At 35.7% G+C, this 12367-nt stretch overlaps 1 protein-coding gene across 3 annotated transcripts in view; it reads right to left on the bottom strand.

The window, feature by feature from the left end:
* The window catches only part of VPS13B (vacuolar protein sorting 13 homolog B), a 778894-nt gene that overhangs the window by 237862 nt on the left and 528665 nt on the right, over window positions 1-12367 (bottom strand). For all 3 annotated transcript variants that reach the window (XM_027131497.1, XM_027131496.1, XM_027131498.1), the window contains one exon: window positions 298-985. In XM_027131497.1, coding sequence (XP_026987298.1) covers window positions 298-985 — 688 coding nt within the window. The remainder of the gene's footprint in view (window positions 1-297; window positions 986-12367) is intronic.

Genomic DNA, 12367 nt, shown 5'->3' with positions numbered 1-12367 from the left:
GAAATTGTTAAGCATTTCAATAGCCCAGAAAGAGCCCCTGTTTCATTCAGTTCCTGAAAAAAAATTCAGAGGCACAGTAAGAACACTAAGGCTAAAAACCCTGTTACATGTCAAACATTTACTTAAACATGATTCAGCTGTGGGACATGCACTTTACATATTTACATATTCTGTAGAGAAAAGAAGTCTTGTCTGGTCTGCCGGCTGTTTTCTGCTTGATCAATATTCAAAGTTTGGGACTAAAACTTAGTATGTAGTAGTAGTGATTAGCACCCCAGTAAATTTGAAGGCTCTTACCTGTACATTTGTAATCAGAGGCCACCCCTTTAAGCACAGCATCGAAAATGGATATTTCCACTCGCTGCTTTCTGTGGTGACAACTCAGAAGCAAAGAAGGCTGGGACACAATAAAGTACAAAAAAGGTTCTAGCTGCAGGTCACCAGTTCCTCTTCGTCCAGGTTGCCGAACGATAGTTATGCCAAGCGCTTGTCTAGCAGATGACCTTGTGGATGCATGCAGACTTTCCAGAGAGATGACCCCTATTTTTTTCCCTGAAGGAAAAGATATGTTGCTGCTTAAGAGATCTTCTGCTGTGACCATGGAAATACATGCCTGGCTGGGCTTAGTGACGTCTGAATCAACTTCTGGGAGATTTAATGAACTCTTGCCTGTTTTTTCATTATCCTTTGGTTCTTGCGATTTTGATTTGGGCAAGGCCATACAGGAATAGGTCATTAGTGAGATTCTACTTGCAGTAATGAATATGTCAAAAGGAATAAAATTTAGATTTTTTACAATTGATGACTGGCGTGAGGGACGGGCAATGCGATGCTGACTGGTACCACTGTGCTGCTCTATTTGTACGATTCTGATTTTAACACTGTCACTGCCAATTCCACTATCCTGAGCACCACTGTACCGAGATGAGGTATCAGCCATGGTTCCATCATATGTATCCATTTTTTTCTGTTCTTGCTTAGAGATCTGTAAGGAAAAATAATAAAATATTTTAAGCTAGTTATATTCCAAGTGTTACTATATAAATGTTATAGAAGCATGTTAAAAATGGGTCTAGTATAACTGAGAGTAATCATAGAAAGAAACTAGGTGCTCTTTCAAAAAAATTATTCATGTTAAAATGCCAAGACAATACTTAGGATAAACATCAAATGTGCATTTCTATCATTAAAATATATTTTTCAGAGGAATTCCCTGGCAGTCCAGTGGTTAGGGTGCTGCGCTTTCACTGCAGAGGGTGCGGATTCAATCCCTGGTCGGGGAACTAAGATCCCCACAGCCAAAGGAAAAAATAAATAAATAAATAAAATGTACCTTTTCGTGTCAGACTTTACTTTCTTTGCCTTTTAAAGAGTTACATTAGTTAGTATTCTTTACCGTGATCTTCCAAGTAGTATAATAAACTGTTTCCAAATCATGATTACCATTGGTTGAAATTATATTTTACGCAGGAGTAGTTTATATTGTTTACCTGTCATTATAAAACTGATTTATAGGATTTTGGATAGTAAAAGAGGGAAAAGTCAGTAGTTCTAAATTATGAAGGACAAAGAAAACTAAATGTGTGCCATTCAAAATGATGTTTATTTTCCTTTACTACAACAGGACTTGAAACAAGGGTAAGTGTAAGTGATCAAGCAAAATGTAAGTAATTAAAACCCTTGAAGGTGGATTTTCCCTTTGTGCACTGAATGTATCCATGATTTCTCAAAATTTTCCACCAATTGCCTACATAGAGAACAAAGAACAACTTGGTGGTAGCAGCAGTTATGACTACTTTGGCAGCACAACAGCAAGACCTCCAGTCTGATTCTTTGGTTCCCTTTTTTAGTCTCCCAACCATTAGTTTGTGATACACTATTTGAGACCTAGATATTTCACTTGATTTTTCACTGAAGTGATTCAGATTCATTAAAGAAATCATGGAAAGTCTGAGAGAAAAACAAAACCCTCCCGACCCCCATTTTATTACCAAACATAGCCAATGGCAATCTTTCAGTGTATTTCCTTTCGTCTTTTTTCCTACCTGTGCGTAGGTTCCCTCCCACCCCACCCCTTTATGGTTATAATAATACTGTAGAGACAAATTTGAAACCTTTTTTTTTTTTTTTTTCTCTGCATTGGGTCTTCATTGCTGCATGCGGGCTTTCTCTAGTTGGGGCGAGCAGGGGCTACTCTTCGTTGCGGTGCATGGATTTCTCATTGTGGTGGCTTCTCTTGTTGCAGAGCACGGGCTCCAAGCACACGGGCTCAGTAGTTGTGGCTCACGGGCTCTAGAGCTCAGGCTCAGCAGTTGTGGCGCACGGGCTTAGCTGCTCCGTGGCATGTGGGATCTTCCTGGGCCAGGGATCAAACCTGTGTCCCCTGCATTTGCAGGCGGATTCTTAACCACTGGGCCACAAGGGAAGTCCCTGCAACCCAATTTTTTTACATGCTAATGTACTCTTCATAAATGCCATTTTAAAAAGCTGCGTAATATATCATTTAACGTTAGGAATAATTTGTTCAACTATTCCCATATAATTGGAGTTTCAGGTATTCAACTTTTGCCAACAAACATCTATGACAAACATCCAATAAGATTTTCTTAAGAGGATCCTAGAAGTGGGATTACTAGGTAAATGGTATGAAGAAGTTTAAGGTTGTCAAATATTGCCAGCACCTTTCCATAAAGGGTGCACTAAACTATATTACGATCAGCAGTGGAAAAATATTCCCAAAGTACTGGGTATTGCTTCTCATTTTTTAGGCTGTTCCTTAATTTGGTAAATATAGTATCATTTTTCCACATGCTACAAATTATTATAAGTTGCTTGTGAAAATGTTAAAAGGCAGTTAAATAATTCAAGACAATGATGTTATAGTCATTAAAATTTTTCAAATAATAGTTTTTGTTAATTTATTTTAAAGTTGTTCAGGAAGGCACATTGTTGTTAGAAAAATCCAGCCTCAGGTATTTGAAACAAAAACAGCTAATCCCCGTTCTCTGAAGACACCACGTTCTTTTAAACCATTCTAGGTATACCATGCTCTTTCCCTTCCTGGAGCCCCCTTCTGAGCTCGATGTAGCTGGCAAACATTTAGCTATCCATGAAGACTCAGAACAATGACACCTGTCTGAGAGTTTTGCTTTCAACTCTTTTCCTGCTTGGTGATCCTAATAGTTAACTCAGACTTCTATTTTAGAATTTATTATTTTCTACTAAAATGTTCTGTGGTGGCAGTATCAGATAGTATTAAAACAATCTAAAGGCTTTGGAGTCAGAGAGAAGTAGGGTCAAGTGTGACACCTGCTAATTGTACATTACGGGACAAATTACAATCCACTCTAAGACTACATAATCTCATCTGTAAAATGGGGATAATAAATCCGACCTCAAGGGGTTAGTAGGAGGAGTCAATGAGCTAATGTACCTAAAGAGGTCAGCACACTGCCTGGCATATAGTAAATGCCTGATAATGGGCAGCTGCTGTGTGTTTGTCTCTTCTACCAGGTGAAGGACTGCTGGATGGATTGGGCCACATCATTTTGCTTCTGTCTATCACCAAGGAATAGTGCAGTGCCTAGCACACTGAAGAGAGGATCCATAAATGTTTGATGAGATGTTAGTTTCTGATACAATATTAAGTGAAAAAATTGCTCTGCAGACTAGAAATACATAATTGTTAATATGTAAATATATGTGTATACTGTACTCTTTAAGGTCTGTCTAGACACATTCATGAGCTCTTTCCTTATCTGCATCCTCCACGTTTTGCGCTGATCACACTTGAAGAAATCCTTGTCTCTGCTAGATGCTCATCCTCACACTGGGGACATTAATACTCAACCCACAAAGTTGTTGCATCATTAAATGTGTTAATGTATTTGACCACACGTAGTAGGCACTCAGTAAAGGGTAAGTTAAAAAAAGAAGTCATCTTCTTTGTGAAGACTTTCTCAACCTTTCCAGATGGCGTTAGTCTTTTCAGCTTCTATGCTTTTGTAACAAACTAATGTTATTATAGCACTTTTCAAACACTGGTCTGTCTCAGAGACTGTGAGCAATTGAAGATAAAAAATAAGATAACACTGAGTATGTTTATTATTTGCCAAACATTGTTAGCACATTACATACATTTTCTTTACTAAGTGCTACAACCCTTTAAAGGGGATACTGTTATCCCCATTTTACACCTGAGGAGACTGAGGCTTAAAGAGATTAATCCCAAGGTCAGACTACGGGTAGGAGAGAATGCCATCAGTACGCGTAGCACACACCACATTGCCTGTCACATAGTAAAGCTCAATAACTGTGTGCTGGCCAAGCAAATGAATGTATTTAATTTTTAAATTCAGTAAAATAAAAATAAGGCAATTATCAAAAGGACAATTTAATTGGAAAGGTTTTAGTTATCTATTATAAAAATTTCAAATATACCTCCAACTCCACTACCAGCTAGGAATTCTCAAATAATATGTGAAAAGATAATAAAATCAAGTACATAAGTAATCTAGGATTTACTGCCCAAATTTTGAAGCATTACAAACCAAATATCTGTGTACAGCATAACTAAAAAAATCCTTTAGGTTGAGGTGCACAAGAAACTCAAATCAGGAACTCAACTATCTTTATTCTCTCAATCAGGAAAGGCAACCGCAATTAACTATATCAGACTATACCTTCTATGCACAGAGCATTACATTGTCTTTTTCTGATTTACAAATTTGTATTTAAAAATCTAGCCTCTCTTTCTTTAAAGTGTTCCCCATCAGTGTTAAAATGACAAAAACAAACCACCTGTAGGTAAAGATAAAGAAATGCAGTGTCCAGCCCTATTACCTGTTGAGACTGTCACATTAGACTCTAGTGAATGTCAAGGAGCACGATCTTGCGATATAAATAACCAGCAGGGGCAGGACGGCAGCTATCAGCTTGGGTCACATGGGTTACTGAACAGAAGTCAGATGGTAACTAGTTCTACTCACTACTGAGCAGAATGGAATTTGAACCAATGACCCAGAGATGAAAGACTCTCTTATTGTGGGGGGGGGGGGAGGGAGTACAACTTTCCCAGTATTGGACAACTAAATTCTTAAAAATCGGTTAAAAGTCAAGACTTCCTCCAGTTTTCTAAGTTTCTGCACTATTTGTAGAACTGAAATAAATAATCTGGTGATTTTGAGACATATTTAAAAATCCATTGGCTTGTCACCAGTCCACTGCAGATTTATCTATTATATTGAAGAGAATCTGGCCTATCAAGAAGGTTTTATAACTAATTATGTGTGCTAAGCCCTAAACTTGGGCATCAATTTACTATTCCTTTGTGGAAAAAGAAAAGTTCACAGTGTAGTAACTCTGAAAATAACTTTTCCTTTATTATTGTCCAAGGGGACTAATAATTTAAGTTGTCAAAAATAGCAATATCTGCTTGCTGTTAGTGAATGCAGCAGAAACATGTATCTCTGAGCAGTGCTATTACATCAGCTCTCCCACTCTTTACCTAACTCATTTAAAATGAACAATAAAAGTTTTCTTTAATTAGCTACTGGTGTGCATTAACATGATCATGATTAAACCATAAAAACCAACTGTACATTACTCTGGTCCCCTCTTCCATATGTTTTGAATTATTCTGTTTGAAAATGTACTTTGCGTCCCTTTTAAAAGTTCGACCTTCTGCTTTCAGAGAATTAAATGCATATTACTGCAGCGAAGAAGATAATGTTTCAGACCTCCAGGCATATATTAAACACACTGGCAGCACTTGAGACAAAATGCTTTACTTATTAGATACTTCCTATTCTAAACAGTGTCATCAAAGGCTAAAAACAAAATCCATATAAAAGCTGCACAATGCTTCCACACAGAACCTGTGCCAAAATCCCTGTACTTTCCAACTAATGAGGAAAGGATGTGTACTCTTAACATATGAATGTAAGATTTTCCAAGCATTCACTTTAGGAAACTGGGCTATTGATTCCATATGGGTTATGTTAAATGAAACTGTATTGGTAAAATAACCTTTAAGATATCTGGCATGATAACTATAATTAAACAATATTCAAAAGACTAAAACAAAAGGGAATTTGGTTCCACAATGGCTAATTAAAATAAAATGAAAAAACACAGCATGCCATCTATCAAGATAAATTGTTATTGTTTAAGAACTATTTAAATACTGTTAAAATATACTTTCAGATAAAATCTGAAAAAGCTGGAAAAATATTTGTGGCTTAAAAATGGATAGTTTGGTGAAGAAAAAAATATAGGACTCTGAAATTTTATGCAGAGATAACAGCTTTAAAGCCTTGAGCACAACCAGATGGTACTTAAATCACAGGAATTCTACAGTTTCACTATCAATGGGTTTCAATATGAGAAGGTTTTCAATAGCTAGGAAAACATGTCAAGTTGATAGTTTACTTCTTAGATCATTTCAGCGCATTTCCCCATCCTTTCACAGCTATATGTGGTACAGATAGCCACCACGGAAAGGGTGCTGAAAGCTGGACTAGTAGCTAGGGAAGCTAATTCCTCCTTTTAATGTACTGAGATAGGTAAGTTTACTAGCTCACCTTGGAGTCTGGTAAGAGCCATAGTATCTCAGGAGTAGTGGCTAAAATCACACTTTATGTGACAATACCAAAGAATGCATTAAAATAATTTCAAATGACATTAATTAGATGTTCTGCAGTAGAACTCTGGAGTGGAGAAAGATAAGCTTGATTGATTGAAACTTCTTGTTTGGCCATATCAACATTTTTACGAGCACATTCAAAAGTTAGCCATATTAATAAATATGTTGCAAGTAAATGGATATTAAAAAATTTAAAGTATGTGCAAACCAACCCTGAGAATTAACAAAGACTAAAACATATAATTTTTGCTTTGATGGCTGACAAAAGTGGCAATTCAGCACCTATTCCAATATTTTAATTCACATTATTTCTTTTAATCTGTATTTTTAAGGAATCTTTATACACCAGACATAAATATATCCACATATTTTCCCACCTTCTCATCAAAATTATGGTTATATAACAGCAGCAGTTACACTTTAACCTTGATCAAAATATCTTTTGCCAGTCATGAGCTCACTTTTCACATCTTACAAATTATGATAAAGTCAAGTGTGAAACCACAAAATCAAAGTGACAATCACATTTGTATATCACTGTGACATTTATTCTAATTTTGCTGCTCTTGCTAAAATGTAGTCATATATTCAAAAAAGTAAACATGCTATCTTACAAAATCAAATATAAAAAAAAGTTGGTTACAGTGTTTTAATGGTTTTACATACTGGAATTACAAGGGAGAATTTTTAAAAACTTAAAAAAATTATGTGCCTCGTTGCCTAAATATTTTCAAATATACTCTTCTAGCTGTATCTTTAAAAAGTTTGGTTTGGGGGATAGGGTACGGTGGTGCTCCTGGGAAAGGTTGTTGTATGCCTTTAACACAGAGATAGTCTACACTGGAAGCTTTAGATAAATAGCAAATTGTTGTACCAATCAGAGATACTTCATTTCACCTTGCTTAATTTAGTCAAGTGAACAATAAAAGTGTATTTTTAAGTCTCAAATTTTCAGTGATGTCAGCATTACACTTCATGAACTTTTATCATTTTATAGACAAACTACCACTGCAACTCAGTGATGTGCTAGATAAAATTTATCTAAGCACATTAAATTAAAAAACATTATAAAGAATAAATTGACTTTGATATGAAATGCCTCCTTCAGTGTTACCAATCCATGCTATTTTTTACTTAAAAAACAAACTTGAACAAGCACTGTATGTACTTGGGTACTACAGAGTGCTAGAAAACAAGGGCTTTTTATATTTTATTTCTCTGAGTCAAATGTTATACAAGAGCCCACATGATATAATTGTTCCCAGTTGGATGGCAGAAAGTTTTCACAATACTGCAGTAATTATGCAAAAGAGCAGAACTAATGATACCCATCACTGCTTAACAGATAGAATGGTAAAGAGTACTATAGTTTCAAGTTTTCCCTTTCATGAAGTTACTTTTCCGGCTCTTTGAAGTTACAGTATGAGGCCACTACTGCCTGTTAAGTATCAGCTGAAATATTCACATTTCAAGACCAGTGCTAACTGCAATAAAAGAAGCATGGAGATAGTTCAGGCAAGGTTGTGTTTTACTGTAGTTGTATTCGGTCTATTGTCTTAATTTAAGTTGTAAATTACGAAAAGGGACCAATTCTAGTGCTAAACTGACTATAATACCTAGATCTTTATCAATGTCTGTTTCAATATGATAAACCAAACAACCAAAAAAAAAAAAAATAAGTATACACACCAACCTATCCATACAAATTCAAATCCTACTTATTGAGATTTTATCAGCAGAGCTGACCCTGAAGACTTTTGTACCTGTCTGTCCTTTCAAACATATATGATTTCACAGCATAAGCTTATTTTCAGGGGCTTTTAAATTCATGAAAAAAAAAATTAGTTCCAGGCAAGACTTCACATACAAAGTCTTAACTCAGAAACAGTTCTGATTCTCTCTCCCTACGTCTCTCACATATAAAATTGGAATAGGTTGGCCATTTTTGTTCAAGGAGACTAGGTCTAACTGATTTATACTAACTCCGTAGTTTAAGTCTGACTTGTTTGCTTTTTATAATGAATTCAGTTTTTAAAAAATAAATATTGACACATTCTGGGAACTCGGATCTTAATCAAAGTAGATGCCTGTACATCTTAGAAACAACAACCTGCTTTGAAATGGCCATGATGTTAATTCTTAAAAAGTGGCTCCTATGTGTACAAGGTAACAACTCTTCATACTGATGAAATTCAAGGTTCATTCCACTGATGTCAATGTGGAAACCATTTTGTCCCATGGCTGCTTAAAGATTTTCAATAGGATTAAATCAGCTGCAAGTCCTCATTATATCAGGGTTTACAATTGTGTCTGAGTTGGAGTCTGTTTCTCATAGAATTTTACTTACAGACTGACTTAGATTGGCTCCTTAGAGCTAGCCTGATTTTACTAGAAACAACTGTATCACATCAGCCACTCTCATAAACTTGCAGTAAGATTGAATCAGCCCTGACCCTGAAGCAGATGAAAGTTTACCCAGCCTATGCATTCTCTGTAAGAGTCACAGAAAAGTTTGCATTTAGTTTCTGCAGCACTGCAGAAGTAGAATATGCTTATTAACTATTCCAGTTGGCCTTTGCCTTGCAATTATGAACCTGATTTTTCTGATAACAAAACTAGAGTTGAACTTGGAGAAATTTCTAACGATAAAAAACCGTACGAATACTTGATTATTTTATCCCTCAAATCACATACGCTCTTTTAAAGAAACTATGCAGAGTTTATGGAAATGAAGCAAAAGCATGCGTTAAAAAATTTCCCCTAATATTCAATACAAGTTGAAAAATAATGAAAATGGTTTAAGTATATCCATAATTAACTTTAACCAGTAGCTGATTTTCATTGTCAAACAGAATATAGTTAACAAAAATGTTAAGATGATTTTCATTGTTATATATTCTATTTACTAAATCTAAACAAACCTGATTCAGTTAACTGTAGATTTTCTTCAAAGTGAACCTGAATATCAGTATTCTCTACACTGTATCTGATTTTATTGAAGTACATCAAGACATTATAGAATACAGGGTCATTTACAAACTTTTATTGGCTCCCCTTTAACTTCATGATGGCAGATTAAATCCAAATTGAACTAAAGCTATATATTGATTCTGTGTGTCATATGTTATCAATACCTTAATGATGCAACAGACTTGAAATGCAAAATAGTCAAGATGTTGAGAGAAACATTTGCTTATGCCCTGCAGCCATTTCTTCTTTTCTTCTTCTTTTCTATTAGAACAACTTTGTTCTTCTCTGCTACTCCATAAAAATCATCACTAGGTCAAAATGGCCTTCCACACAAACTGCTTTGATCATATTAACCTCTCCCTTCAATCCTTAGAAATTTGAAGTATTCTCTAAATCAGGTTAAGTATTCCTAACTTTAGCTCTGGTCAGCTAGCCCTACAACATTCGTAAATTTTCATATGCTGATATATCCCAAGTAATTCTTGCAGTTCTAAGAAAGAAACTTTCTGTACATTAATGAAGGTAATCCAACCTACACCTTAAGGATATTCCCAGTCATGTGGGACTGCTTGAATAAAAGTTTAAAAGTTAGAAGAAAAATGTACATGACTACCTCCCAAATATCAAGCATCATTTCTACAAACATTAAAGTAGTAACAAAGTCTAGGAAGAACTTACATCTCTCTAAACCTGTTAAGGAATAAAGTTTCTATTTTTAAAAAAAAAAATTATAGTTAACACTTGAACAAGTTTAAACTGCGCGGGTCCTCCTATATGCGAATATTTTTCAGTAGTAAATACTACAGTACTATGTAGTCTGTAGTTTGTTGAACCCACAGATGCAAAGGAACCTCAAATACAGAGGGCCGACTGTAAGTTATATACAGATTAACCCCTGCATTGTTCAAGGGTCAACAGTATTTTTAAGGTAACATTATTCACTCAAGTATGGTTAATGTTTAGACTTTAGCTATAATAATTTTATTGGGATAAAATATTTCTTGAGTTTCTTAAACACGAGCCAATGTCAAAATTACTGAGCAAGATGTGGAATAACAATTTTATTTCACATTATTCATTCACTTAACAAATTCTTATTGAACAACTACTATGCTCTAGGCACTGGCTGGGGATATAGCAGAAACAAAGTCCTTACCTTCATGGAGTTTACATTCTAGTGGGGAAGTCAGGTAATAAAATTTTATATGATAACACGCACACACACTCACAACCCGTATTTGCTGACGAACTGGATGTTGGGTATTATGAGAGAAAGGCAGGAGTCTAAAATGATCTGAGTTTTTTGGCTGGATCAACTACAAGAATTCAGAAAGATGATTTTCCAGGCTCTGCAGGCAGCTTCCCAATCAATCTCTGTGTTATGATTTAACAATGATTTAACAACCTGCCTTTCCAACCTTAGCCTGTTTTCCCAAGAATCATAAATGACCACAGTGATTGTCACATAGGGAGATGATGACACACCACCATACCCCATTTTAAAAGACTCTCTGGTTCAATTACGATGTCTTCCTAGTTCCTCCAGCAAGCCAAATCCCTAATCAGCTAAGAGCCATTCAAGGAAGGGCTATCATTAGAGATGGTTTTTTGGAGTTGGGCTTAGGTCTCATTCTAGACAAATACTTGGAGAAAAGGGAAATGGGGCCAATGCATGGAGTCATATCACATCCTCAGAAAATCAAATGAATGAGACATAGAATATTTCTTGGGAGGATTTTGGCCCTGGAACAGCTGGGATTGAAAGTATATTGTGAGTTGAGTTGCAGAAGGGGAAAAGGAGAGAGGACTGGGCTCTTACAAGACCCCTATATTTGTAGTTGCCACTGAGCATTTCAACTCAGATATCCCATTATTAATATCACACACCTGAAAGATCACCATAACATTTAAAAATACCTTTTCCCAAAAAATATCACCTCTGTACCTTAACTTTTTATTTATTTGTTCCTTCTCAAGAGGCTCAAATATTGAGTACTCCTTCCTGGCCCCACCAAATACTGCTGGTCATTCCTTCATTTCATTAATTACCCTTGCTGTGTCCTTTGTATTTTCTATTTTCACTGACCCTTCCCATTCTACACTGGCTAATTACTAGAGTTCCTTAATTAGTTTCTTGCACTGGTCTCTCCCTTTCCTAAAGTATTCCACATAGCCCTGACAGATAACAAAACACTTTCAATATATACTTAAGAACATTTGTCCCACTAGAATATAAGGTCCATGAAAACAGAGACTTTTTGTGTGTTTATTTTACTACTTTATCACCAGTGCTTGATACATGGTAAGCACTCAATAAATGTCCATCAACAGAGGAATAAAGATGTCTCACACACACACACACACACACACACACACACACACACACACACACAATGGAATATTACTCAGCCATAAAAAAGAACAAAATAATGCCATTTGCAGCAACATAGATAGACCTAGAGACTGTCATACTGAATGAAGTCAGACACAGAAAGACAAATATCATATGATATTGCTTATATGTGGAATCTAAAAAAAAAAAGGGTACAAATGAACTTATTTACAAAACAGAAGTAGAGTCAAGGATGTAGAAAACAAACTTATAGTAACCAGGGGATAAGCGGGGAGAGGGATAAATTGGGAGATTGGGACTGACATATACACACTACTATATGTAAAATAGATAACTAATAAGAACCTGCATAGGGAACTCTACTCAATACTCTGAATGGCCTATATGGGAAAAGACTAAAA

This window comes from Aethalodelphis obliquidens, unplaced genomic scaffold, assembly GCF_003676395.1.
Source record: "Aethalodelphis obliquidens isolate GAN/ISIS:26980383/991018 unplaced genomic scaffold, ASM367639v1 scaffold39, whole genome shotgun sequence".
In the NCBI taxonomy this organism is placed as follows: domain Eukaryota; kingdom Metazoa; phylum Chordata; class Mammalia; order Artiodactyla; family Delphinidae; genus Aethalodelphis; species Aethalodelphis obliquidens.
Note: the sequence above shows the minus strand (reverse complement) of the source record. Positions and strands in the feature narration are given on the sequence as shown.